Source organism: Amblyomma maculatum, chromosome 1 (assembly GCF_055883805.1).
Source record: "Amblyomma maculatum isolate TAMU_Amacu chromosome 1, ASM5588380v1, whole genome shotgun sequence".
In the NCBI taxonomy this organism is placed as follows: Eukaryota; Metazoa; Arthropoda; class Arachnida; order Ixodida; family Ixodidae; genus Amblyomma; species Amblyomma maculatum.
The window spans coordinates 445502284-445530194 of NC_139344.1; the positions used below are offsets into that span (position 1 = coordinate 445502284).

The following is a 27911-nucleotide window of genomic DNA, read 5'->3' on the forward strand; positions in this document are numbered from 1 at the left end:
TGCACGGTACTTGGTGCTCCTGGCCTGCATTAGAAGCAGCTCCAGTTGAGCGCGAAGAGTGACTTTCTCTGTCGTGGTCGTATCTTGCCACGGCTGTGAAGTTAGGAGGGAGCCCGGCCAAGCGTCTGCTTCGTCGATGATGTTCGAAAGGTTCCAGGATTATACTGCACACTCCACCAAGTTGTAACGGGGGAAATCGGTTTAATATTTACAGAATTAACGGTGAATGCATGAATTTACGGTTGCGCGAGAGGCCCGCAAAGAGCTGCTCCTCAACTCCACGCATTAAGTGACGCAGTTTCTTTTCATCGGGCATGTCTCTTGAGTCTTCTTCTTTGTCTTCCGTCTTTTTTGTAGCACGCGCCTTTAGACATACGCTCGTCGTTTTTGTCACCATCGACGGTCACCGAGCGTTGGTGTGACGCTACAAATATCCCCAAGAGAAAAAGGAGGCATCCTGCCGACTCATGGCGTGCACTGTTTAACGCTCGCTGCGACGCATCTCCGGTTTTGGTGCAATCGGTTCTATAACGTATTTCACCGGAGAGGTCTGGCAAATAACCCGATATGGACCATGGTATTTGGAAGCAAGTTTGGTAAAAAGGCTGGAGGGGGTGGCAGGAACCCAAAGCCACACGAGGGAGTCTTTGCTGTATGAAGGAGCTAGACAAGATGGTGCGCGAAGAAACTGCTGCTGACCTTAGTTCTGGGCGGGAAATGATCGGGCCAACTGGCGATATTCTTCTGCATATATGCTGCCGCTTGAGAAACGGTGGTCGCTTTGGAGGTGTCACGGCGATATGGGAGTATCGTGCCCATAGTTGAGGTGGGCTCACGATCATATAGAAGAAAAAAAGGGGAGAAGCCGGTCGTGCTATGTATGGAAGTATTACAAGCGTACTTGACAGTATTATAAGCGTACCCAGCATCTCCACCAACTGTAAGCGTACGTTCAAGCTCAGGTCGGTGTTGCGGTCGACCGTTTACCTAGCACGTCCGTCTCTTGCGTCTTCTTCTTTGTCTGCCGTCTTCTTTGTAGCATGCGCGTTTCGACATACGCTCGTCGTCTTTGTCACCGTCCACAGTATATATATAGTCAGGACAATAATGAGATCGATAGTAAAGAAAAGACGTCAAACGTTTCGACTGTGACAAGTCGAGGTTAAGAAAACGTTAGACACTATGAAAAGGGGAAAGCAGCTGGAGAAGATCGGGTAACAGTATATTTGTTGAAGGACAGGGGCGATATTGTGTTAGGTACTCCGCCAACCCTGTACACGAAGTGCCCGGTGCTATCGACTTCACCGGAGTCATGGAAAAACGCAAACATTATCCTAATTCATAAGAAAAAGGCAGCTTAGGACCAGCAAAATTACACACCAATCTAAGGTACAGTTGAACAGCCTGGGGAAGGAACAGCAGTTTACATTAGGTAGCGAATCACAGGAATTAGTAAGCGAATATGTCTAATTATGAGAGGTTGTAACAGCAGATCCGGATCATGAAAAGGAAATAACAAGAAGAATAGATTGGTAGGGAGCGCATTTTGCAAGCACTCGCAGATTAGGACTCGCAGCTCACCGTTATCGCTCAAGAGTAAAGTATACCACAGCTGCATCTTAACTGTACTCACCTATGGGGCTGAAACGTGAAGGCTAACGGAGAGGGTTCTACTTAAGTTAAGGACTACGCAGAAGGCTATGGAACGAAAAATTATAGGACCAACGTTAAGGGCTAGAAATTGTGCAGAGTGGGTAACAGAAATAACACAAAATACTGACATTCTAGCGAAAGTCAAGAAGAAATAGGCATGGGCAGGACATGTAGTGCGAAGAGAGGATAACCGATGGTGGCTTAGGGTAACAAACTGGATTCCTATGGAAGGAAAGCTTAACAGGGACGGCAGAAAGTTAGGTGGACGGATGAGGTTTTGAAGTTCGCAGGATACTCACCTTGCAGTGAGTATCCTAAAGCTGATGATATATATATATATATATATATATATATATATATATATATATATATATATTAAGGAAAGAAGCCAACAGTCGGCGAGGCCAAGGAATGCATTGGGGATTATGTTTTATGTCTTTTCTTTATTTTTTACTTGAATAATCACAGAAATGAGTAATGTAATCTGCTTAGGGGAAAGATAATTAAACACAAAGTAGAAGAAAAAACAACGTGCCGATGGTGGGGACCGAACCCACGACCTCCGAATATCGCGTCCGGTGCTCTTCCAACTGAGCTACATCGGCCGCTGTCTCCCCTGCTACTTTCTCGGGTATTAATGTTGTCTGTATACTAACCTTGAGAGTGTTCACCAGCGCCACCCTCAACCATAGCGGCGGACGTGGAACGTCCTGTGTTACCGCCAGCGTCACGTAGAACGTGATCAAGAGCGAGGGCGAAAGCTGTGCTAGAACCCTCTTACGCTACCTATGGCTTCAAGACTGCCAGAACCGAGACCCCCGTAAGCTACAAGCAGATAAAATGAAGGGGAAGTGAGGGTGCTCGTTATAATACATTAAGGAGATAAGCCAACATTCGACGAGGCCAAGGAATGCATTGGGGATTATGTTTTGTCTTTTTTTTATTTTTTTACTTGGATAATCACAGAAATGAGTAATGTAATCTGCTTAGGGGAAAGATAATTAAGCACAAAGTAGAAGAAAAAACAACGTGCCGATGGTGGGGACCGAACCCACGACCTCCGAATATTGCGTCCGGTGCTCTTCCAACTGAGCTACATCGGCCGCTGTCTCCCCTGCTACTTTCTATATGTATATATATATATATATACAATACTATATATAGTACTCACCTATGGGGCTGAAACGTGGAGGCTAACCAAGAGAGTTCTACTTAAGATGAGGACAACCCAGAGGGCTATGGAACGAAAAATCGTAGGGGTATGATTAAGAGATAGAAAGCGTGCAGAGTGGGTCAGAGAAATAACTCAAGTTACCGACATTCTAGTAGAAATTAAGAAGAAATGGACATGGGCTGGACGTGTAGTGCGAAGAGAGGATAACCGATGGTCGCTGAGGGTAACAAACTGGATTCCAAGGGAAGGAAAGCGTGGCAGGGGGCGGCAGAAATTTAGGTGGGAGGATGAGATTAAGAAGTTCGCAGGGGTCAAGTGGATGCAGCTAGCACAGAACCGGGTTAAGTGGAGAAATATGGGAGAGGCCTTCGCCCTGCAGTGGGTATAATCAGGCTGATGATGATGATGATGATGATGTATACAATATAGCGGTACCGATTCTAAGTATTATTTTGCCGCATTAGCGGTTCACAATACGTCCCTATTTTATAGGGTGGAGGTGCATAGATCAAGAGTGCATGTGCTTTGAACGTCCTCCATCTTGTTTGGCATAACTCGACCTAGGGTGGATCTAAGGGTGGCGGCCATGCTGGGTGGCTAGGGTGGTAACCCACCATAGTAAAAATGGCTTGCAATTGCAATATTGATCACAACCTATTAGCAACCAAAAACCGCCGTTTGTTGTTTTCAGGATGTCGCAGGCACAGATAAACAAGCAACCCTCAGTTGTGACAGCCGTGCTCGAGCAAAATGAAGCCAAAGTGTTGGAGGCGCGTTCCGAGCGCTACACTACTGCCAATGCAGCCATCCTGGACTTGTTCCATGGTGCGTTCATGATCCACGACGACCAGGAACAGCATCAATTCATCGACGTCGGATGCGGAATCGGAGATCTCGTGTTCAAGTATGTTGCCGTAGTCTATGAATCATGCGAAGATAGTTCGTTTAAAAAACTACGCTTCGAACGCATGTGTGCGGGGCGTAAGGTTATTGCTGTATCAAACAGATTAAAAGTCCATCTCGTAATAGTAATATTTGTTCAGTATATTAGGAATAACATGAAGTCTGAGAAAGTTCTAAAATTGGCTCTACACTTGAACCAGTTTCTATGAATCGCCGCACCGACTGTAATAACCACTATATAATCCCGGCACAAGCACCTCAAGGAGCAAGGAGCAACCTCGTTCAATGTGCGATACAGAGCAAACATTCTAATAGCGAAAACCGTCACTGGCTCATGGGTGTGCACCAAGGAGGCTATAAAAAACATCCTTGATATGCGCAAAAAGCGTCCGTCCGCAGAGAATGTCATATTGTTTTTGTCGATGACGCGATTAATGCATACATGAATAGCTGTACGAGGCAGAGGGTGAAAAAATGTGTTTTCAAAGTTTCGCTGATGTTTAGTAAACAATTAAGTCCAAAAGCTCAATTCGATGTCGAAATAATCATGAACGCCGATATATAGTGTGGAGACCTCAAAAAGTCCACGGACATCAAATCTGCAAAATACATAAACGTTTTGCAAAACTTTGCAAAAGCGCTGCTGTTTTGTCATGCCTCTTCGTTGCGTTACAACATCGAAAACAGTCACTCGAGAGTAAAGAGTAAAAACGTAGTAAACGAGAAAAAAAGCAACTAAGAGAAAAAGTTGCAAGAACAAAACAAAAGTAGAAAGTGCGAAAAAAAAAACAGCAATACAAAAATGGAAATCAGTTTAAAAGCGTCTATTGACTACAACCGAGTCGCAGGATAGGCTTTCACCTTTCCGCACTTAAGAGAGGTGAAGTGCCTCCAACAAAGTTTTGAAGCGAAAGCGGGACTACGCTAGGCAGAGCCGGTCTTCACCTGGATTTCAATCTGACCTTCATTTTACTTTCAAAGATTAGGAGGAGAAACTCGCTACGCGTTCAGGTGTCTACAAGCAAATTTCGACTGCCCTTAGAATTGCTCTAGAGAAATTAGAAAGCCTGAGCATTGCTGCAGCAGGCAGTGAGTCTGCGGGCGCTTTGCTGAGCTTTTGCGAGCACGGTCGGAGCTCGTGTCGCAAAGTGTAAATTTTATTTCTCTCGTGCATGATCATTGCAGTGATATATATAATTATAATTTGTTTATAGAAAAGGAAAGACATTATATCTGTCACAAATTCTAGCGCAAGTGTTAGATTTGACAGTACACTGTTGCTACTGCCTGGTGTTGTTCCTTGGCGCGCGTTCTTTGCAGTGCATATTCATGCGGAATTGGCGGCACAGCGTCGCTCCTATCCCGTGGCGTTCTCATAGCTACGTAACATTCTGAAAAAGCAGTAAGCGCCTTAAAGAGAGGCGACGCATAAGTACATACTATTCTTTTTAAAGCGACAGCCTTTCTAGCCTCATGGAGCGAAATCCCATGCGCGAGAATTGTGCATGTTATCTGTGCTTTGGATCTGTGTGTCTAATCTGGATCTGTGCATCTGATATATCTGACTTGCTAATAACTGATATATGAAGAGGGAAATTAAACATAGAAGAATAGACAATAAGTGACACTCCTTGATTTTAAAGTAACCTGGGTAGCGAGGTGATTCGAGTTTGGCGGTTGATCGGTAGGCAGCTCTCAAGATAAAGGCTTGGGGTGAGGGAGACATTCTAGCTCACAAGACTACACGTGCATATCAAATTGTCATTCTGACACTCCTTTCGCAGTAGTAGGCAAGCCTAATGATAAAAAGATCGTACAAAACAGCTCCATAGTTAATTAAGTGACCACTTTAAACAATACTGGCTGTTTGAGGTTGATCCAAGTACATAATTCTAAGACATTTCTTTTTTTTTTTATCCGAGGCATATGAGCAATATTGTAATGTTAAGCACATATTGATCAATTTGAATGACTGCGCCTAAAATACTTGGAAAAAGCTGGATAACAAAGTTTTTTCTTAAATTAGCATCGAGCTGTCAAAGCGTGCGTAGAAATCTAATGGGCTGTGTTTCTTTCAACAATTCTGAGGCAACTGGGATATATTGAAAACACATTTAGTAACATATTTAACATATTCATATAAATGGTATAAGCTTCGGACAAATGTCGAACATTTGCTTCTGAAGCTTGTCCTGGGCTAACGGACGTATTTGATACCTACTAAAAAATAAATCAGGTGTATTAATAAATACTTGTAAGGCAACTAAGAAAAATTGAAAGATACGTCTATTCATTGAAGCCAATTATTATTTCTACGCGCAAAAAATGTTTGTGAATTTATCTTGCGCCCTAAAAAATACGCTTCACTGCCACAAGACCCCATTAAAGAACCTTATTGCCCAAATACTAGAAGTCAGTCGAGGGAAGATGTGCGGATATATTGATTATTGCGGCTTTAAACGATTTATTTAATAATTACGCCCAGAAACTCATCATAATATATCTTAAGTTTGTATGCACTTCAAAGTAAAGGGTCTTCAGTATAATGGCTTATCAGTGAGTTTAACGAAATTTTGAAGTCATTTTGCGGCCGCGAACATTGTAATGCGCTTATCCTGGGTATTATCCTGTAAAGAGATAAGCCCTCTTCACAATGGTTCTAATGACTCATTTCAGTTTTACACACTCGCACTACGTGTTTTAACGGCGTCCACTGTCACTGAAAATTCGTAATACAATTCAGAAAATCAGTGAAAGCAGTCAGGTATAAAACCTTAACCACAGTTTCATTTCGAAACAAAATTTACCAAGTGTTTATAGTACTTGTGCCAATGTTTTTTGCTTTTGTCACTAAAAGTAATAGCAGTAAGTCAGTGATATTACGTTTGGGTTTAATTATATTATCGAGAAATAAAAATGTATTTTTATGGAAGTATGTGTTGTGCAGGTAATATTGCTAAATATAAAACACTAAACAGGATTCAGAGTTCATTTAATGGTATTCAAAACTTTTGATATCGCAAACAATATTATGCTTGTAGCTTTATTTAACCTCTCACAAAATGCCTTGCACATGAAAAGCACATTCAGTGTGCTTCGTTCTATTTTCTGTAATTTAACTGGAGACGCGATGTGGGGTACAGTAAGCAATACCCCAGATTGAATTTCAGGAGCACTTTCTCGCGGTTCAAGCTATAGGATAGTTAACGAGAGAGTCAAGGGATGTAGGTTACCTTAACTAGCCCCCGGTCTACGCAGGCACATTCTACCTCACTGCACTCCGTGCCAACGACTTGTTGCGGTTGACCGTTCGGACCACTTCATCGAGCTCGCCTCCAAAACGTACCCGCATTCAAAGATCGAGTACATGGTCTTGGACATCGTAGGAGATGTGGAAGGATTCGTACGTGACCAGGGCCAGTTCCAGAGGGTCTACTCATTTTCTATGTTGCATTGGGTCAAAGACAAGCGTGTGGCTATGCGCAACTTTGAAACACTGCTCGCTCCTGGTGGAGAGCTCTTCCTGGTCATGCTTGGAGGCTCCCAGATACATGATCTCTACAAGGAGATGATGGAATCAACGCGCTTTGCAGAGTATAACCACGTAAGTGATCAGAGCGTTTTGTATTTCTGTTTTAAGAATGATAGATAATAATATATTGTTTTGTAGAGAAAGGAAATGCACAGGGTTTCATTTATTTCTATGGACGCATGAACTGACCTAAACCACGTCGTAATAGAGGGGAGGAAAGTGGGAGTGACAGCGGGGAGAAAGCGAGCTGTAGTGGAGGGCTTCCGAGTAATTTAGACCACCTAGTTATCTCCAGCATAAACGGACTTGATAAGGGCGGCTGCTACTGGACCCACGGTGTTTGGTCTGGTATGTCACAGCCAATTGCGGGGACGGGCTGGCCTGCCACCGAAGGTTGTACCTGTTGTAGGCTATCATTACACCCGTCACCGCTTCGGTGGTGGATGACGGCCGTTGTCACGAAATCGGCGCAAATTTTCATCAAGCCGGTACGGCGCGAGGCCCGCGCGGCGTCGCGTGGAAAGCCTGGAGAGAAAAGCCCCCTTCCCCGCGCGGGAGAGCGCGTAGCTTTGTACGCGTTGCCGTCACCCTCTTTCCCATTGCCCGGGGAGGACGGTGGTTCATTGGTCTGGAATGCGCCAGAAAAATCGAGAATCTTCTATGGGACCTGGCCAATGACGACGCGCGGCTCGACGGGAGGAGGAGAGAGCGCAATAACCAGCGAAGCTAAGTGTATGTGCGTGCTAGCTTTGGCGCGTGCTAACAGACAGACGCGGCGCGCCCTATTTAAAGAGACCGCGCCGCTTGTGGAGTCAGTCAGTCAGTCAGTGTTTGCGACGTGTTCGCCTGTGCTTCGGCTGGACTCCCGAGGATCACCCGCTGTTGGCAAGCCCACGGACCTGCAAGGGAGCGGCGCTCGTCTCTTATGGCGGCCACATCGTGACTCTTGAGGCGTCGGACTGCAACAGTGCCTGGTGAACAATTTGGTGTTTATTAATGTAACTCTCTCGTGTTTCATCTGTTGCAAAGCCTATGTGGTATTGAATCATTCTGTAGTTGCATGCTTAGCGTTTGTATTCTGTTAACTTCTCGTCTGTGCATTTCAAGTGATCTTGTGTATTCCTTTGTATCGTCTCTTGCTGTGCATAAATTGTGTTTAGTTTGTTACTTCTGACTCCGATCCTTACTCTGGTTTGAACCGGCGACAGCTGGGCACCAAACGACCACCCCCTTCTGTCACTACAAGGTAGTTGAATTCCGGCTGAGCTTGCCACGCAGGTCGAGGGCATCTCCTTTGCGACCGGAACAACTACCCCACTCACTCTAAGGGTGTCTGGGAGTGTGCGCACCGTAAGGGCGCATCGTTAATAATCCCCTCGAATTATTAACGGGTGACAGCCGTTGTGAGACGCGTCTCTCTCTTTCCCACTTTTCTCTTTCTTTCTTTCTTTGTTTCTTTATTTTCTCTTTTGTATGCACGAAGCAGCGGAGGTGGTTTTTGTAGCTGTAGGAAGAAGGAAAAGAAAATGTCTGGGCCTGCTACTGGCTCTGTAGCTGAGCCATCGCCTCGGCCTGATTGATTGATTTATAGGAAGGAAAAGGTGCGATAACTGTCTCACTGTTTACTCTGCCTGATCGATTTATAGGAAGGGAAAGGCGCGGTAACTGTCTCACTTGTTTGCTGTGGACACTTCAACCGCGCCGTAAGGGAAGAGAGGAAGGTGGGAGTGAAAGGGGAAAGAGAGAAAGAGGAGGCGAAGTGGAGGGATACGGAGTAATTTCGACCACCTGGAGATCTTTAACGTGCGCTGACATCGCACAGCACACGGACGCCTCTTCGTCGTGAGTACAGAAGAGAAAAATAGAGAGGAAAGAAAAAGAAGAGGGAGAGAAAGACGCACTGCAACAGGCGCCATCCCCCACCGAAGCGGTATCGGGTGAAATGACGGCCTACAACAGATAATAATTCACCGTGGCTTAGCTGTAGTTAAGCCTAGGAGATAGGGAAAGCAAGAGTGGCGGAGTATCTCCAATGGAAGACGTCAACACCTGTTAGAGTGCCTCGATGCGTGCGTCCCTCTCCGCCGCTCCGCGAGGACGCGCGCATCGAGGCTCCCTACCACCTGTTGGACTACGGCGCACCTAGTGGGAGAAGTGCGAAACACCCGGCGTGGCCACAAGCCACGCTACGTCCTTGTTGTTGTTGTGGCTGTAGAAAAACGGAAAAGAAAGTGCCGGGCCTGCTACTGGCTCTGTAGCTGATCCACCTCCGCTGCCTCGTTCGGACAGAAGAAAAAAAAATAGAAAAGAAATAAAAAGAAGAGTGAGATAAAGACGCGTGCCGCAACAACAGCAGCCGTCCACCACCGAAGCGGTGGTGGGTGCAGTGACGGCCCACAACAGATAAACATACGGTGGTAGCTAGCCGCCGCCGCATGCGACGTCGACCTATCGTCCCAGCCCCGTAGGGCCTGGAACAGCCACCCTTCCTCCACTGCCCCGCTATGCTGAAGAGCCGACTTGATAGTCCAGCTCTCGCGCTGGTATGTCGCCACTGGTCACGTGGTGTAAAGCCTAACTACCGGACCACGCTACGCTGAAGGCTCGAAACCTGGCGTAGTATTGATTTCGCAATAACAGTCGGTGGCAGGCTAGCCCCAGGTGGAAACGACGGTGACCTACTTATCCCAACCCCATCAGGCCAAGACCAGACACCATTCACCACCTCCCTCCAGCGGAGGTGGCTTAGATACAAAGCCAGTAGGAGGCCCTTGAATTTTCGTTTCCTTCTTCCTAGAGTCGCAACAACAAACAATCTAGTGGGCATTTCGGAATACCGTGCTTCGGAACGCTAAAGTGCGATCCCTTATCTCTGCTCAATAGTTTTTAGTCAGTCAGTGAGGCGAAAGAGGTTGTTAAGGCTGGTTCACATGCAAGCAATTGAGTGAAATTGGCAGCGAGCGGCAGCGACAGAACGAAAATTTTCCAAGCTGTTGAACTGCATCGCTCTCGCCGCTAGAGCGCCTGCGACAGCTGAAAAAAGGTTTTTGCGCCGCCCTGGTAGAAATCGCTAGAGTTTTCGCTTGCATGTGAAACAGATTTTACGCTATGGTCCGTAGCCCTCCTTTATGGCACCTTTTTCTCTCTTTTTCACTGCCACCTTCATCCGACGATACTGCGCCATTTCATTCCTTTAAACCAAGTTATAAACGCCGCAGATGGCTGCTGTACTGCGTCTGCTTCTATATGCTCTGTTTTGGCTGTAGGAAGAAGGAAACGAAAATGCACAGGTCTTCTACTGGCTCTGTGGCTGAGCCACATCCGCTGCCTGATTCATTCATTTATAGGAAGGGAAAGGCACGGTAACTGCCTCACTTGTTTTCTGCGGAAACCTCAACCGCGCCGTAAGGGAAGGTGGGAGTTAAAGTGGAAAGAGAGAAAGAGGAGCCGTAGTGGAGGGCTTCGGAGTAATTTCGACCACCTGGGGATCTTTAACGTGCGCTGACATTGCACAGCACACGGACGCCTCTTCGTTTCGCCTCCATCGAAGCGAAGCCGCCGAGGTCGGGTTGGAATCCGGGTACTCCGGCACAGTAGTCGGGCGTCTTACCACTGCATCACCCCGGCGCGTGCGGACAGAAGAGATAATAGAGAAGAGAGGAAAAAGATAAGGGAGAGAAAGACGCCCGCCGCAACAGCAGTCCTCTAATTGAAAGGCGCCGCGCGGGCACCTGGATTGAATGCCAGGCGGATCACCTTCGCATACGCGTGATTCAACTGGCGACGTCTCCACCAGTCGTGACGCCATGACCAGATGTGATGTCATTATGGCGTCATTTCCGACTATTAGCCATGGCCGAATGTAACGTCATAATGACGTCACCGATAAATGACGTCATCATGTCATGACGTCATAGTCACAGTCATACCTCATTACTCTTGAGGAATGACTAATCACAAATTTGTACTAGGTAAATGCGCCCCTCACTAGCCTCTCATCATCACTACTATCATGATCAAGCTAGACAAGGAGAATCAGGATGCGATACTCACGAGTGTAATAAATACAATGTTCAAAAAAATATCCCAGCCCTCCAAAGCTATGCCGAGACCTTTGCTCCACACCGCCTATCAATTTATGGTCGAGCACAGGCCTGTAACATGTTTCGGGCTAATAAAATTTAATAGCTTTTACAGGTACTCCATTGCACGAGTAATTACATCCAATGCTTTCACCGAACATTTGCGACATTCATATGGTACTCCAGGTTTGAGTCTATGCGGGGCGACAACCTATTCAGACCTGTTTCTGCTGGCGTACCAGGTTTGACACATTTCTATGTCAGACAGTTAGGTGCTCGTTTTTTCTTTTTGTGTAATAGCTCCCATTCAATTACCAGAGCATCCCTGCTAACTAACTTTGTGCACATTCCCAACTTACTGGTATCTTCCAATTTTACCGATCGGCCCTCATTTGTTTTTATAGAAGAAGTTTACGATTCATTGTGTTTTCTGACATGCGCTGTACATGCTGCTAAAGGTTCAATCATCTTCTCACTGGCAGTGCTGCAGCACCCGTATCGACCAGCGCATATAGAGACAGACCATTGATAAAGATCCCTATAACGTTCGTGGGCAAAATATGAGGCCTTGAGCTTTTCGCAGAGAACGCAGTTCTCGCCTCAGGAACCGCCGAACTTAGTTTCCGGCGTCAGCAGGGGCTGGTCGCCGGCGAATTGGTGACCGTGACATGCGACGTGGAGAAGGAGAACAATGTGAACGCTGTTCGGCGGCGTATGTCAGGCGAAGAGAGAGCAGAACGAAACAGCGGTGGGGAGTACGCCGAAGAAGCAGGTTCTGGATGCGCAGCCATGCGACGACGGCATCGACGGGCCACATGTCCAGGACAACCACAGTAGTAGCAAATTGGGCGATTGTCCGAAGTGGGCCACGGGTTGTAATAGCGCAGAGTCGCAGGATGAAGCGGAGCCGTCTGAGGAAGCGGTGCGTGGCTTAGGGCAGGCTGCATGGGTGGTACAGAAGGTTGGCTATACTGTACTGGTGCAGCGACATATGTCAATGGAGCGACGGTAGGAGCTTCAGGAAGCCTGGGAAGTACTTCTGCGACTTGATCGCGGATAACGTGCTGCAACTTTGGCACCAAAGGAGAGGAAGCGTCAGGACGATGGGGAATGAGGGACAGTTGACGTCAACTTCTCAAACAAACTGCTTTATTTGGGGCAGCAAGGAGAACTGTTCTTGCGTCAGGTGTTAGACTTGCAAGAGGGTCCTGGTGTGAGAGCGAGGAATGAGTGATTTTACGGCGCTTGTGTAATTCCTCAAACTTTTGGCAAGCAATGATTACGTCGACGACGGTTGCTGGATTTTGGCCAGCAGCATCTGGAACGCGTCGTCGTCTATTCCTTGTAAAATAGACCAGTCTTGGCATGCTCTGTCATTGAAGTGTCCACGCGCTTGCAGAGGTCTACAACATCTTCAATATAGCTTGTAAAGTTCTTGCCAGGTAGCTGGGCACGGCCGCGCAAGCGTTGCTCAGCGCGCAGCTTGCGCACTGCAGGCCTGCCGAAGATATCGGAAAAAGTGGTCTTGATAGCAGACCACGATGAGATATCAGCCTCGTGGTTGCGGAACCACAGGTTGGCAACGTCGGTTAAGTAGAATATGACGTTATTCAATTTGAGGCCGTCGTCCCATTTGTTTTGAGTACTGAGCCACTCATATGAGGAAAGCCAATCTTCGACGGCGTGGTCGCCGGTTCCGCTGAAGATTGAATTGTCCCGCTGGCGCAAAGCTCCAGCGCAGAAGACGGGGGACGAGGAGCTGGTTGTACTAGGGGTGGTAGCGTCGGTCATGGCTGTTGGTAGTGTGCGGCTGCGAAGCTCCAGGACGGACGGAAATCCTCACTTCCACCAAGTGAAAGGAGTTTTACTGATGATTCAACAGGGAATATAGCCCTCTGTAAGCTGCACGGCGAACAGCACAAGCACACAGTCCATCAAGGCACAAAACCAGAGAGCTCGAGCAGCGCAGCGGCACTTCGTCGTTCTCTTCCTCCTCTTCGTGAATCCACTCTTCGTTCACTGCACTTTATATATCGTCTGCAGCGTTTCCGCCCTTTTCTTCTTTCTTTCCTGGTGATGCTCTGGTTGCATATTTTGTGTCAGCGGGAGGATTTTCACTCGCTTCCTGGAGTCCATCGGGACATCTTTCTTTTGGCTCTTCTATCGAATGCCTAGTTTTAGCAGTATGCTTCTTCCCGTCCGGGTCTTTGACAGTCTTTCGTACAGAGAGATTTGGTTGGCCTCTATCACCTCTTCAAGTGTATTGTGCACCCCCAGAATCATTAGCCGGTTTGTGACGTAGTTCAAGCTTATGCTCTTCCTTATGATTGCTTCAATCTTAGCCTTCTCGAACTTTTCAACGTGTAAGTGCGAGACTGCGTAGATGATCTTGCTGATGACAAACGCATGTACAAGTCTTACGAGATTTGCTTCTCTCATGCCCGACTTGCGATTTGCGATGCCTCTAATCAGACCTATCGTTTCTTGATCGCATCCTTCGAGTTTCTTTATAGCTTCTCCCTGACGATCATTTTCCTGCAGCCACATACCTAGGATTCTAATCTTGTCCACTCTGGGGATAGGAACTCCGTCTGCCTTTAGTTCAATTCTCGGTTGTTATTTGTCCAATTCTCTGCGGGGTGGCTGGTACACAAGCATTTCTGACTTTTCGGGAGAGCATTTCAGGCCTCTATGGGTTACGTATTCTTCAACAGTTCTCACAGCTGCCTGAAGAATGGCTTCAATTTGTCCATCACTACCTCCAGTGGTTCAGAATGTGATGTCGTCTACGTAGAGGCTATGGTTTGCCCCTCAATTTCATTTAGCTTTGATGGAAGCTTAATGAGCTTAAGTTCGCAAACGTCAAGTGGATGCAGCTAGCAAAGAACCGGGTTAATTGGAGAAATATGGGAGAGGCCTTCGCCCTGCAGTGGGTATAGTCAGGCGGATGATGATGATGAGTGCAAGATTGAAGAGCTGGGGTGAGACGACTGAGCCCTGGGGTGTTTCTCTGCTGTCCAGTGTAAATTTGTCCAATTTGGGTTCTTGGATGGTTGCTTCTCGCTTTGTGTGGAACGTTCGTTAAGAATTTGTACGTTTTTTCAGCTACACCAAGATCTTGTAGGTTTTAAAGTATTGCTTCGTGTTTGACGTTATCGAAGGCCTCTGCTAAGTCCAGGCCGAGGATAACTCTCGTGCCTTTAGTGTGCGCTTCAAAGACCTGGTGTTCGATTTGCAGCATAATATCCTGGGTCGACCGACCAGGTCTGAAGCCAATCATAGAGTTTGGGTAGAGTCCTTTGTCTTCCATGTATCTGTTAAGTCTTGTCAGGATGATGCGTTCCATGAGTTTCCCCATGCACGATGTCAAAGAAATGGGCTTTAAATTTTTAGTCTGTTGCTTTTTAGAAGAACGGCTGATTGGGCGAGTTGGTGAACCATGATGGACAACTCTATACGTGCGCAAAAAGACGAGACAAAGAGGAGAAGTGGACAACGACGGCACACTCACGTGGTGAGAAAAAGAGATGACCATGCCGCACAATCGATAGTGCGTCGGCAGTTTTCAGCACGTGCGTGTGATGGCGGGGAGTTTTACATGTGCTGATATATATTTTTATAAATTTTGACTATGCGCATATGGGTACAAGTGTGTGTACATATATATGCTCTTCCGTTCTTCGATTAAATCAGTTGTCAGTTCTGCGCCGTCGTTGTCCACTTCTCCTCTTTGTCTCGTCTTTTTGCGCACGTATATTACTGTTGCTTTTTGCCGTGTTTGGGGATCATGACGATCTGCGCTGTTTTCCATGTGGTCGGAAGTCGTTCTAGTATCCAGCAATCTTCCATGTATCTTGCGAGGACAGCGATTGTGTCGTCGTTCAGGTTTCACAGCATTTTGTTGCTGAGTCCATCTGGCCCCCTGCTGACTTCGCTTTGAGGCGAGCAATTTCCGCGCTGAGTCCTGTTTCTTCTGTGGGTCTATCGAGGACCAGCTTTGACGATCCTAGGTAGTCTGGCAGTGCTTCAGGCCCAGGTTTACCCACATAGCGTCCCTGTAATTCTTCAGGGAGCTCCTTTTCCGTCCCGTCGTATGGGTGGACAATCTTTTAAATGTTTTGCTTCGGCGCTTACTTGAAACCTTCCGGTTCCAATAGGCAGCGTAGCAGCAGCCATGTTGTTGCTAGTCCTATGGATCTTTCTATACTATTGCATGTAGATTCCCAATTTTGTCTACATAGAAGAGGTGCATATTCTTCTATTTGTTTGAGGAGCATAAGTGCATAAGACGGCTGTCCACTTCCTCGAGACCTGCTTCTTCGGTAACCTCTATGGTTGCTTTTTTAGCATTTGCACGAAGCACTGTTGTCCAGTCGTCAATATTTGTGATTTTTCCCTTTTCTATTTAGCTTCTGATTTCTCTTAAGATTTCCCACTGCACAAGAGAAGCCTTCTTGCCTTTGATTCTTCGCGGTCCTCCTTCCGCCACAGTTTCGATAATGTTATGGCCCCTGCCAAGGTTCTCTTGAGTGTTACACCATGTGGGGTCTTTACATGGCTAAGAAAGGTCAAATCCGGAGAAATGTCCTCTGTGCCGCTGTTCCCACTTCGTGTAGGATTCTTAGAATCCGTTAACAGCGTTAGCCCTACCTGTTGCGCGTCTTGCCAGATGATTCGGCCCTTTATATCTTCTCGCTTGTAGACCCACGCTGGTTGTGCCGCGTTAGTCTCCTACCCCGATCAGTGCTTGGTTGTTGGTAATTTTCAGCCTTTTGGAATAATGTGCTGAATTTTTTCCTTTCTCTTCCACCGAGTGCTGTATACATTCAGGATTAAAAAGCTTCCTTCTGTCTTCTTCTTTGGTATGAACTCGACGAGGACGTGGTAAATGTGTTTAACCTCCGTGTCATGCCTAATTTCTGTTATGTTTCCCTTAACTAGTGTAGCCACCCGCGGTTTCTCCCCTTCCGTACAGAAAACTTGATATCCCGTTATCTTTGCTTAAATGCCAACTTCTTGTGACGTGATTGATTCCGGATTGTACTTTTCACTAAGGAGTTGCTGCAGAACTGTCCATTTACGGCGATATCCGTAGCAAATCTACTGCCAAACAGCATGCCTGTTGCTTTTAATGCCACGGTGCAATCGCTCCATCGCGGCCATTGTAGTTTTCGCTACAAAATAACAACACTGACGTCGCCCAGTACACGTACGACCCCCCTTTCTTCTCCATTGAAGCACAGCCCCCGACGATCGATCTCGACAACGGTGAATACATCAACTCGAATATAACTAAACTTTAAACTCGTATGATAAGAAACCTTCCGTCCGCTGCCAATAGAAGTATGTGACAATTTTTCAAGAAAGTACCATAGTTTTAGAGTAAGCCATCGATTCTCCTGCAGTAAAGAAACGCGCTGTTAATAAAACCTGAACGTAAAAAAAGGATAATCACTTTGTTTGATGTACAAATACATGGAGTATTTTTTGGTTTTACCTTCTCTTTTACATATTTATGTACAGAATCATTTCCATTCCCCACAAGCTAACCGCCATCTCCTCGCAGTTGTCTTTACTAATACTAGCTCTCTCACCTGACAAAGCAAGGGGAAAATGGTTCTTTTTTTTCGAATTTCTCCTCCCACTTCCGATCCTTTCTTCATCCTTCTATTTTAAAGGGGGTGAGGATTGTTTAAGGGTAATAATAATAATAATAATAATAATAATAATTGGTTCTCAGGGCGGGAACAGAGCTCTACTTGTCGTACTGGCTCTGTGGACGCCTGAGCCGCGCTATAATGGAAAGGAGGAAGGCGTGAAAGTGGAAAGAGAGAAAGAGAGGCCATAGTGGAGGGCTACGGAATAATTTATACAACATGTGCACCTTTAACGCGCACTGACATAGCACCGCACATTGACGCCTCTTCGCTTCGCCGCTATCGAAACGCAGCCTCCGGCGGCCGGGTTCGAACCTGGGTGCTCCGGTACAGTAGTCTGGCATCTTAACCACTGCGCCATCGCGGCAGGGTTTCAGAAGAGGGGATGTAATGTAAAGTTGTTTCCCCCGTGAAAACTGTAACGGTCACGCATAAAATTTAGTATAGCTTATATGCCTGTCAGTGAGCTTCTGAGCATTCCCTATTGCAAAAACCAGCATCTTCCAGCGTCTTCCTGTGCGAAACCAGTACGTTTTTCGCTCCCGTTTCGCACTGGGCTTGCTGAGGAGGCTGGAGGTCTGCAAGATTTACTGGAGCAGTGACCAGAAGACACTGGTTGCACTGATATGATGTGAGAAAAACGCTGGGGTTAGTTTTATGACACTGGTTGGGACGCTGGCACCCACGATACACTGAGAGAAGTGCTGTGTGTGTAGTGGGGCTGTACTGGCCCAAGTATCGTTTCGGAAATTGTCGGAAGTCTAGAAACTGGCGAGGCGAGAACTAATACCTCTGCCATAAGGCGCATATGAAAAATATGGTTCAAGTAAGCGCTTTTTGCTTCGAAGTCTTTGCGCAACAGTATAGAAAACAAAGGCGGTGTCTTTTTTCGAGTTTCCACGTTTCGTTGTTTCGTTAGGTCGTTTCGAGTGCGACCATAATCGGCGCTGCTCTGATGATCTCATGACAACCTGACGATTAACTTTCAACTAAAACTGGAAATGAATAATGTGGGCTGTCATGCATAGCAAACTAAGGTGGTCTTGAGGGCACGCTAACACGACGATTACTGCAAACATGTTCACTGCTGACTCAATCGTTGGCTCCAAACAGGGCCTACGCATTAGCGAGCCTAGCCTGCAGCATGGCCCAGTATAAAAAAAATACGAAAATACATACAACGAGGAAGAGAATAGTTTACCGAGCGATGGGCCCACGACAGCAAAAAAAAACATACAGCGCTTGTAATTCATAATACTTTACCTGTTTCTTAAGCTTTTGCGCTCCTTGCTTTGATTACAGACGAGCCAAGCCCTTGATCATCGCAATGCTTCCCGAAATATTTACATATAAATAAGATTCAGTTACCAGCGAAATATTGTGCTCGCTGTTCCGCGTGCCGCTTTTGGAGCTTTGTCACTTTTTTTTTCATTGAAGGTTTGGGCTACAGCTCCGTGTTAAGCTAAAACTACGTCCCCGGTAGAACAGCATGGCCGAAGAGCCGGCGGTGTTAAATTTATCAGCGCTGTGAAACTCCACAGATTAAAAATATTCCAGTGAACGATATAGTGCGCACAGGCATCCAAAACATTTGTTGCGAGTCGTGAGAATAGGCAGTAAGCTCGACTGTTAAGACGTTGTAATTGTTAGAGCGGCAGCGATGGCCTCTACACTTCCCAACATTATAAATGCATCCATGCCATAACATGCAAAAATATTTCCAAGGTTTTCAGGCGACAAACACAAGCTTGGATGGGTAAGGAATTCTCAGTGTTCCCTAGGGCACATGTCTGTAACATACATTTGTTTGCAAAGCTTCCGTATGTCCTTCAAGTCCTGCATTGTGCGAGGAGGAAGATGGAAGTAATATAGAGAACATTTGCAGCATTTGTGTGGCGCTCTAAGTAGAAGCCCATGCGGCGTGACAACTTGTTCCTTCCCCTAGTGTCTGGTGGATTGGGCCTTGTTCGCCTATTTGCTCTTAAACCTGTTTCCCGTTTTCTTCTTTTTAAAATCGGCAAACAGCCCATTTTTTGCAGCTGTGCTCATTAGGCGTCTTAGTCCTCATTTGTCTTCCTTATGCGCACCGACAGGACAGGCTCGTGAGCGGCCTTTATAGGGATTCCTTAAAGAGATTGCTGACACTTTCAATTTTCTCACTGGGCGTTTCTCTATAGATTACCTGTATAACCTCTCTAGATAGCAGATCACCCAAGTTCTTACTGAGTCTTTCTTCCCTACACCATTATATCGGCAGTCTTATCTGGGGGTTTCGGATACCACTGTTCTAAAACGTGTTATGCAAATGTGCATTCATGCAGCCGCAAGTACGTGCTTATTCAAACTACACACAGCGACGTTTACCTGTTAAGACATTTCTTCACGATAACGAGATATTTGTGCCCCGGACGGTGAATTGCCGTCTCTGTGACATTTCTGAGACAATTGATCATTGTTTTTTTCTGTGCCGTGATGCTATGTTCTTTTGGGACATACTAAGAACAACTCTTTAAGATGATATTGAAATTACATTATATAATATTACATTTTTGCCTCTTGACAAAAGCTCTGCCGTGCCTATATGATATATTTGTGTGGATGGGACTGTTCAGTCTTTGGAAAAGCCGTATTATGGACAGGCATGCCGAACCACTAAAATCGTCCAAATCCGTGTTTCGGGAGCAGTATGCTTTCGTGAGGAGTGTATATGCTCCACGCGAAGTACCTCTAAACTGGCTGCCGTACCTAGACCAGAGTGTGTGCCCTCAAGAATTTTAAGGCGAAAGCCTTTAATGGCTCGTGGTAGTCATGAACAAAATGTGTCCCGCTTTTGAGTCGGCTCTCATAGGTCGATGCGGGATGACGATGCTAAGCTCTCGATCAATCAGAGAACGCCATCGCGGTGTGGGCAATTAACATACCCAAGCTATTATGAATGATAATCACTAATTGTTCAAATGTTAATTCGTGCTTATTCGCTAATTAGTCGCAGATTAGCCAAAATTAATTAGTACTTAGAAACTAATTATTACTAACTAGTTAAAAGTTAACTGGTACTTATTCACCAATTAACCACTAATTGGTCAAAAGTAATTCACTGCTTAAGCACTAGTTCTTCATTAATTAGTCAAAAGCTAAGCAGTACTTCACCAGTAAATAAGTTCTAATTAGCTAAAAATAATCAGTACCTTATCACTAATGGACCACTCATTAATCAACAGTTATTAGTACTTGACGTTTAATTGTTCCTAAAATTATTATCACATAATCTCTTATTAGGGGGTTAGAAGACATTACTGTGCCTTTCGGGGGCGGAGTTTGCAACATTCTCGAAACTCGTCACCAACTGACCGCTAAGGGGCAGGGCATGAGGGCATGATGAATGATGCATTAGCAGAATGTGAAACAGTAGTCACTCGCTTTACTCGTAGCACCAACAATCGCGCCATGCGAAACAGTTATTTTCTGCAGCAGAATGCACTACTCAGACTTTGGCCTTTGACTACTTTAGCTCCTACAGTACTCGTAATTGTTTATTTTTTAATGGTGGGTAATTTTCAGACTAGGGACATAACGGGGAAGTATTAGGCAGCATGGTAACAAGAATAAGTTGAAGTAAATGGCATTTTTATTTTTTCACGGAAGTATTCCCATGCAATAATGAAACAATTCTCTGCGTGGCCGAGCTATTACCGTAGAAATTGCTATGAAATAATAGGTAATGAGTTCGAATCCAGCTAGCGCTGCCGTTTTTTTCTTCAGGTAATTGCTTTCTTTTTCACTTCTTTACCTTCTTAATCTACTTCAGGTGCTTCGTTACTTTTTAATCTTTTTTTTCAGAGTCTTTTTGTTCAACGGGCGACCAGTGCCACCAGTGCAGAGTGTTTAAGGTGCTGCGTCCCAGTACCCCAAGTCTACAGCTTCATACTGGGCCCATAATCATGTATGGCTCTGGGGTGTTGGGACCCAGCGCCGCTGATTTTTGCAATAGGGTTACGAATAAGCCTAATGCGTTTGCTATACAATGCCTGACCTGATTTATGTTTACTTTGCAGATTTTGAAAGAACGCATGCCTGTGATAAGTGCAGCTCCGGATAAACAGTCCCTACGGAAATACGCCGCGGATCTCCTCAAGTTCACGAAGCTTATTCCCCTGACCTGCGAGGTTTTTTCTTATGCTTCTACAAACCTGAGCAAAGAAGAAATGACTGGTGAGTTAAGCTGATTAACTCCAATCACAAGCGCCAGTCTCCAGGAGCCTCAGAGAATTGTTAACACAGTTGGTGCAATAGTGTTCACTTTAAGCGCCGCTCCTCGTCGTCCGTGCATGCATTGCGTGTCGCAGTAATCGCAGGTGTAATTAGGCACCTGCCAACCATAACATATAGCAGGAAGAAGAAACGCTCCCTAGCATGAGTTAGCAGCTGAACGACTTGAAAGAGAGAAAATCATTTATCGCCTTTAAGGGAGCGGATAGAGGGAGATGGATTACAGGTGGCTCAGTGGCACGGGGATAGTAGCAGTGCGACGAATGGAGGTCAATTGTTGTAGGCAGTATAAAAACAAAAAAGAGCATTGCTCGCCAGCAGCACGGAAAGCACGGCGGTAGGCCAGAAGGTGGATGCCAAGGAACAAACCTACAGTGTGACTCAAGAAGGAATTTATGAAAATGATCATACTGCGTGCAGCTGACAAAGGGTGATTAACCACGCACTTACTCATCGACGGCCTTCTCCTTTGACTACATTCAAGGAGGGGACCTCTGCCCCAATTCTCCCATTCATGTGTGTCTTGACATATTTTAGGTACTTCTGGGTAAACTTACGCGCACTTAAAGCTCACTAAAAATGCTGCGTCCCCAACTCGTAACACTAGCGCCCATGGCATACACCGACATTATCGCACCCTTGCCCGCTTCTCTGCCAGCTGTGGTAACGCCACTATTATACTGTATTAGAAACTGCGAAGAATGTAGCAGAAAAAGAATGCGGCGGGGTCCGTCAGGCTGCAACCACATTAGGGTTCAATGCGACCAGTGGCAGCTGTGGCAGGAAATGCCCCAGAACGCAGGTTACAGCCGATAATTCGTTTGGAGATCATATTTATATCCGTTATGCCATACCAAAAGTCAGCTGACCATCTTACGTGATATTTACGTTGAAGCTGAAGGCGTGCGTTCTCTACGCACGAATGAACCTTGTGGCACTTTACATTCGAAGCACCGAAAACTGCCGCTTCATCCCTCCAGACCACTCTGTGGTGAGACGATGTCTTTCACCGCATTGAGTCAGGTGCCAAACGTGAATTTCGAGCCCGTTTTTGTCAGTTTGTGCTCAACTACTGGTGAAGACGTGCGTGATGTGTATTGTAGCTGTGTCCCGAAAGTGCCTCATAATTAAAGCCCGAATCGCTGTATATTCATTTATTTATTTACAAATACCTTAAAGATCTCAGTTTAGGCATTGTGTAAGGGGTGTCATATACAAAAGTTAGTGTCGCGATGATTTGAAATCTAAAAGCATAAATAAATACAGCAAAACCGATAAAAAAACAAGTGAGCTCAGATTACAACATATCGTTATTCAGACTAAAGTGCTCAACGTGTCATATATATATATATATATATATATATATATATTGTTACAGTCCATATGATAAATGAAGATGAGGAACTCGCGGATTGTTGGACGAAGAAGAAGGGAGTGGTAGTGGAAGTGCCGCCTGTTTCATGTGCACCATATCTTGGGCTCAGAAAGGTTGCGTTACATAGAGACAAGAGTGTTTTTTTATTAGTGGAAAGTGCAGTTTTAATCCCACGTGATTTAGCCATCGACGCAGCCCAAGAGCCACGTCGTAGCCTCCGCCTTACTGGACTCCCGCGACTTATCGTTACAATGCCGCCGCCGACTGAGCGGAGCCCAGTGCTTCTTGGGAGGACGTTGACGACTGACTCCGCCACTACCAACGGGTAAGCCGTACGACCGCTGGGACTTCGCCACTCGGCTCGATAACGTCGTTTTGTCGTGACCGACACCGCCCTTGTCTGGTTTGAAAACCATGAGGAGACGCTAACGACATGGGACAGCTTTTTTGACCGAACTTGAGCAATGTTTCGGCGATTCGTCCGCGTGCAAGGTTCGTCAGCATGCGGCCGAGCAGAAGCTAGCCCATCGTGCCCAACTACCTGGCGAGATCTGCACTACTAATATCGAAGTGGTCCTCAAAGTTTGCAAAACCATCAATTCTCGCATGTCCGAGGAGGACAAAGCTGGGCATGTTTTGAAGGGATTCGCCGCTGGTGTCTACAACTTCCTCCTCACCAAAGTTGATACCTCGACTGTCTCCGCTGTCCTCCATCCCATCAGCACATTCTTAGCACTAAAGACCCGTCGAGTAGCTCCTAAGTTTGGAAGGCTTACCAATGTGACAACTGTCGCCAGCGTTGACGAACATGTTCCTCCAGACATTACTTCAACTATCCGGCAGATCATTCGTGAAGAGTTACGCCGGCTCGATTCCTGCTGCCGGAACACGTCACCAGTGTCCTACCGCCCATCTTTTCCGTGCGAACCTGCCTACAATCTGCAATCGCAGCCTGAGTTTCCTTCTGTTCACGCAGCACACCCTGCCTCTCGAAGATTGCTCGCGGCAACATTTCGCAAGCCCCGTTTCTTCTAGACATCTTGATCTGAGTAACGACCTTCGGCGACGAAGACCTAGGTGGGCACCCCGGTTCACAGGTCAGCGCGATCTTGGTTTTTATCGACAGCATCACATCGAATCCAACCCCTTCTTTGGCTTATACCTTTCTGCTGCCGGTGTGGCACCCCGAGCCATATTTCAAGACAATGCCGCCGTCGTCAACCACCTATGTATGACCGACCAACGTATCCAGACCCGACCAGTGATCACCCAGTTGACTCCCGTCGGTACTGGTCGTCTCCTCCACACGGCCAGTTTCAGCGCGGTAGCGTACGCAGCCACTCCCCGGCTTCCAACCGGAGTTTGACTCCACCGCCCGTTTTTCATGCCCGCCGCTCGCCATCCCCGCGGCGTCGTTCCCAGTCCCCTCCTCCGGAAAACTAGGCACCGCGGCCGATCGAGGTGAGGCCGCCAGTGAAAGCTCACTATTTGCGGAATTACCTCCTTCCGTGACTATGCTCAAACATTAGCCCTGTGTGTCTGTTGACGTTACTTCTACAATGCCGTTAGTGGACACTGGTGCGACAATATTGATTATGTGTTTAACATTTAAAAACTTACTGGGACCAAAAGTGAGGTTTCCTTCGCACGTAAATGTAAATTTTCAGAGTGTTAGTGGCGATTTATTGTATCCTGTTGGAGTGTGCAGTGCCAAGGTGTGTCCTGGGAGAACCGTGTCTTCTGCGGAATTCTTCGTGCTGCCCCACTCTACACATGATGTAAATCTTGGTATAGATTTTCTGCTCATGTGTGGCGCAACCGTAGAGGGCCGCACGAGAGCGATCAGTGTTGACAGCTGCCTACTGCCTGAGGTCTGCGAGGAACCTCTTGTTTGTGAAGATGTGCTGTGCGTGTGCGACGATACTGTTGTGCATCTTAGGTCTATGCAGTACATTCTAGTTTCGTGTTCTCGTCGTGCGATCAAACCATTTGATGCGGCCGTGACACCTAACTATTCGAACTACGCGAAGACATCTCTCCTGGTTCCTTATTGTTTGGTGTCGGTAACCAAGGGCTGCAGGCAATTGTGGACCATTAACTGCTCGACGCAGCGAGTTCATTTTGGGGTTGAAATCAAGCTTGCTTCTTACACTTCAGACATGCCAATATGAGTGGCTTTGGTTACGGACGCACCTCAGCGGAATGTCGCACCATCCCAACTGAATGCTCAACTGCGTGGCATGATTAGTAATTCTCTGAACGCCGCAGAGCGTGATGCTTTGGAAGATCTGCTGTCGAAGTATTCATCCATTCTTGACTTCTCGAAGCCCATCAGTTCATTCTTTCCCGCGTCTCGCATCAGTCATCGAATTGACACCGGTTATGCATATCGAATTCGCCAAAAACCGTATCGTGTGGCACCGGCCAAGCGCAAGGTCTATAATGAGCAAGTACGTGAAATTTTGGACCAGGGTGTACTTCAAGAATCATGCAGTCTCTGGGCGGCTCAAGTAATTCCTGTGTGCAAGGAAAATGGCCCATGGCGATTTTGTGTAGATTATCGCCGCTTCAATTCAGTCACAGAAAAGGGTGTCTACCAGCTTCCCCGCCTTAATGACGCCATTGGCTGCTTGTATTCTGCATCATACTTTTCATCTGTCGACCTGCGGTCAGTATATTGGCAAATTCCAGTTCACCCAGCAGACAAGAAGAAGACGTCTTTCATCACTCTCGATGGACTGTTTGAATTTAATGTTGTACATTTCGGCTTGTGCAATGCGCCCGCAGCATTCGAAAAATTCATGGATTCTATACTACGTGCTCTGAAATGGGAGGTCTGTATGTGCTCTGTACGACGTAGTCATCTTTAGCCGGACATTCACAGAGCACAACGACTGCGTAGTCCTCGTGCTGGACTGCTTGCGCCAAGCTGGACTTGTTCTCAATTCAAAGAAGTGCCGTTTTTTAAGCGACAGGCGTTGGTGCTTGGTCACCTCGTCAATGGTGACTGCGTCCGGCCTGGTCCTCAGAAGACCATAGCCGTTGCCGCGTTTCAGCAACCCGGGAATGTGAAGGAGCTTCATCCCTGGTTTCGGAGATTTCGCCTACCCGCTCACGTGCCTACTACATAAAGACACTCCATTCCGGTGGACATCTGAATGCGACTCATCTTTCCGACAACTGAAGTTCCTCCTAACATCACATCCTATCTTACGGTACTTAACCTTTCTGCTGCAACTGAAGTACATACGGACGCAATCGGTATAGGCCTCGCTGCTGTCCTCATTCAGTGCTATGACGACCGTGAACATGTAGTTGCTTATGCCAGTCGGACACTCAGCAAGATGGAACGCAACTACACCATCACCGAGCAGGAATGTCTCGCGGTTGTTTACGCCGTGCATCGGTTTCGCTGCTCCCTGTACGGACGGCCTTTCGTAGTAGAACCCGATCACCATTCCCTATGCTGGCTGCTCAATCTCCGTGACCCGTCTGGTCGCCTGGCCCGCTGCGCACTTCGGTTGCAAGAATACGACTACAACTTTTCATACAAAAGTGGCAGACGGCACGCAGTTGCGGACTGCCTCTCCTGGTTGCCACTTGCCACGACGGAATGCTACGCGGACAACTTCGACCACTACGTCACTGCTTTATGCCCAAAATTTCCCGATACTCACACCTTTCGAACAGAGCAACACAACTATCAGCACCTGGAGCAGTTCTTGAATGCTTAGCACCCAGCCTCGAACAGCCATTTTTTGTCCGTGATGGGCTGATATACAAGAAAGGTTACTTAGATACTGGCCATCAGTTCCTTCTGGTAGTACCTGAAAGCCTCCGTCTTTCTATTTTACGCGTCACGCATAATGATCGAGCTTCGGGACACCTGGGATCTTCGAAAACTTTGCACCTCACTCAGAAGCGATTCTGCTGGCCGCGGATGCTCCAAACGATTGGGGTGCGCTGTGAGCGCGCGAAGCGAGAGGACGTGCAGCGTATCGGCTCCACCAAAGTTTTGGCTGGAGCAACGAAATTTCGACCTCAACCCCATCAAGTCAGCTGCGATTGTCTGCGTGAAATTGGCAGCTACCTGTGGACACCACCCGCACACAGGTGGGACTATTAAGGCATTTTTAGGGCCGATCATCACTTGCGTGTCGTGGCGGCGACGCTAGGCCTAACGGCTGCGCCGCAGCCCGGCCGTGGGTGAGTCGCCCAACAGCGGCAAGATGGCTCAACAGCTACAACGTGGCTACGACCCGGCCACCATGACCTGGTCAGAGATTTCGGCAACTTCTGCGCCTGATAGCCCGGATTCTGCGCCCATCGAGAACGCGAGACTATTCAAATTGGTTGAACGCCGCTCCCGCAAGCGGAGCGCCAAGAAGGCGGACACCAAGTTGAATGACCCCTCAACACAGCAAAACGCTGCTGCGCGCGCTGCAGCACTTCACGGCGGGCCCCCGCGTAACTCTGGACCCGTTTGGAAACCAAAGCCGCTTCCGTGGCTTCACCCCGAAGACATTGTCATCATCCTGAAGCCCCAGGTGACCGTCGCTCTCAAGGATGTCTTCCAACATGGCGAGCTGGGAGCAGCGTTCGCGGCCTACCTGGGCACCCAGGCCGCAGCATCGCTCAGCCTCCTCCCTACGTGGGAGCAAAATCTTATCGTCGCAGGCACCCGACAACCGCACGTCGCTGACAAGCTTCTGCGTGATTTCGAAATTGAGTCACCCAAAGGTCAGCTCCCCATGTACGGCCAATTGAAACTCACTGGTGATGTGTGCGCGGCGTCATCACCGTAGCCAACTACGAGACCAGTGAGTCACTCCAAAACAAGATCCAGTGGCGTGCTGGAGAGCTTGCCGATATCCGCAAGCTTGGAAAATCAAACGTCGCGGCGCTCACTTTTGTGGGCAAAGTGGTGCCGCGATTTATTCACTATAATTCAGAAGTGACCCTTGTACGTGCGTACAAGCGAACTGTCCCGGCCTGCGTGCGATGCGGTACTGTGGGCCACCGGGCGGACACATGCCCCTGCCCGGACAACGAAAAGTGCGGCCTGTGTGGCCAAACGGTGCCGACCGTCGACGGGGTCGAGGCACCTCATGAATGCACTCCATCCTGTGCAGTCTGCGGGCAAGCCCACCCTACCAACTCACGTGACTGCACAGGAAAATTCCGCCAGCTCAAGGTACCACGCCCCAAGGCCAAACGCCGTGAGCCCCCAGCACAGCGGCGGCAGCCAAGGCAACAAGGTTCAGGT

The 27911-nt window shown here is 47.3% G+C and overlaps 1 protein-coding gene and 1 non-coding gene across 2 annotated transcripts in view; one reads left to right on the forward strand and one right to left on the reverse strand.

Annotated features, from left to right (window-relative positions):
- Nucleotides 1-2683: 2683 nt before the first annotated feature.
- Nucleotides 2684-2756, reverse strand: TRNAL-CAA (transfer RNA leucine (anticodon CAA)). The gene has a single exon. It is a non-coding gene; the product is annotated as a tRNA-Leu (tRNA).
- A 763-nt stretch (nucleotides 2757-3519) lies between these two features.
- The window catches only part of LOC146209611 (4-vinylphenol methyltransferase 2-like), a 67778-nt gene continuing 43386 nt past the window's right edge, over nucleotides 3520-27911 (forward strand). Inside the window, exons 1-2 of the mRNA XM_084580667.1 lie at nucleotides 3520-3731; nucleotides 6989-7334. Of these exons, the coding sequence (XP_084436793.1) occupies nucleotides 3520-3731; nucleotides 6989-7334 (558 nt within the window). The remainder of the gene's footprint in view (nucleotides 3732-6988; nucleotides 7335-27911) is intronic.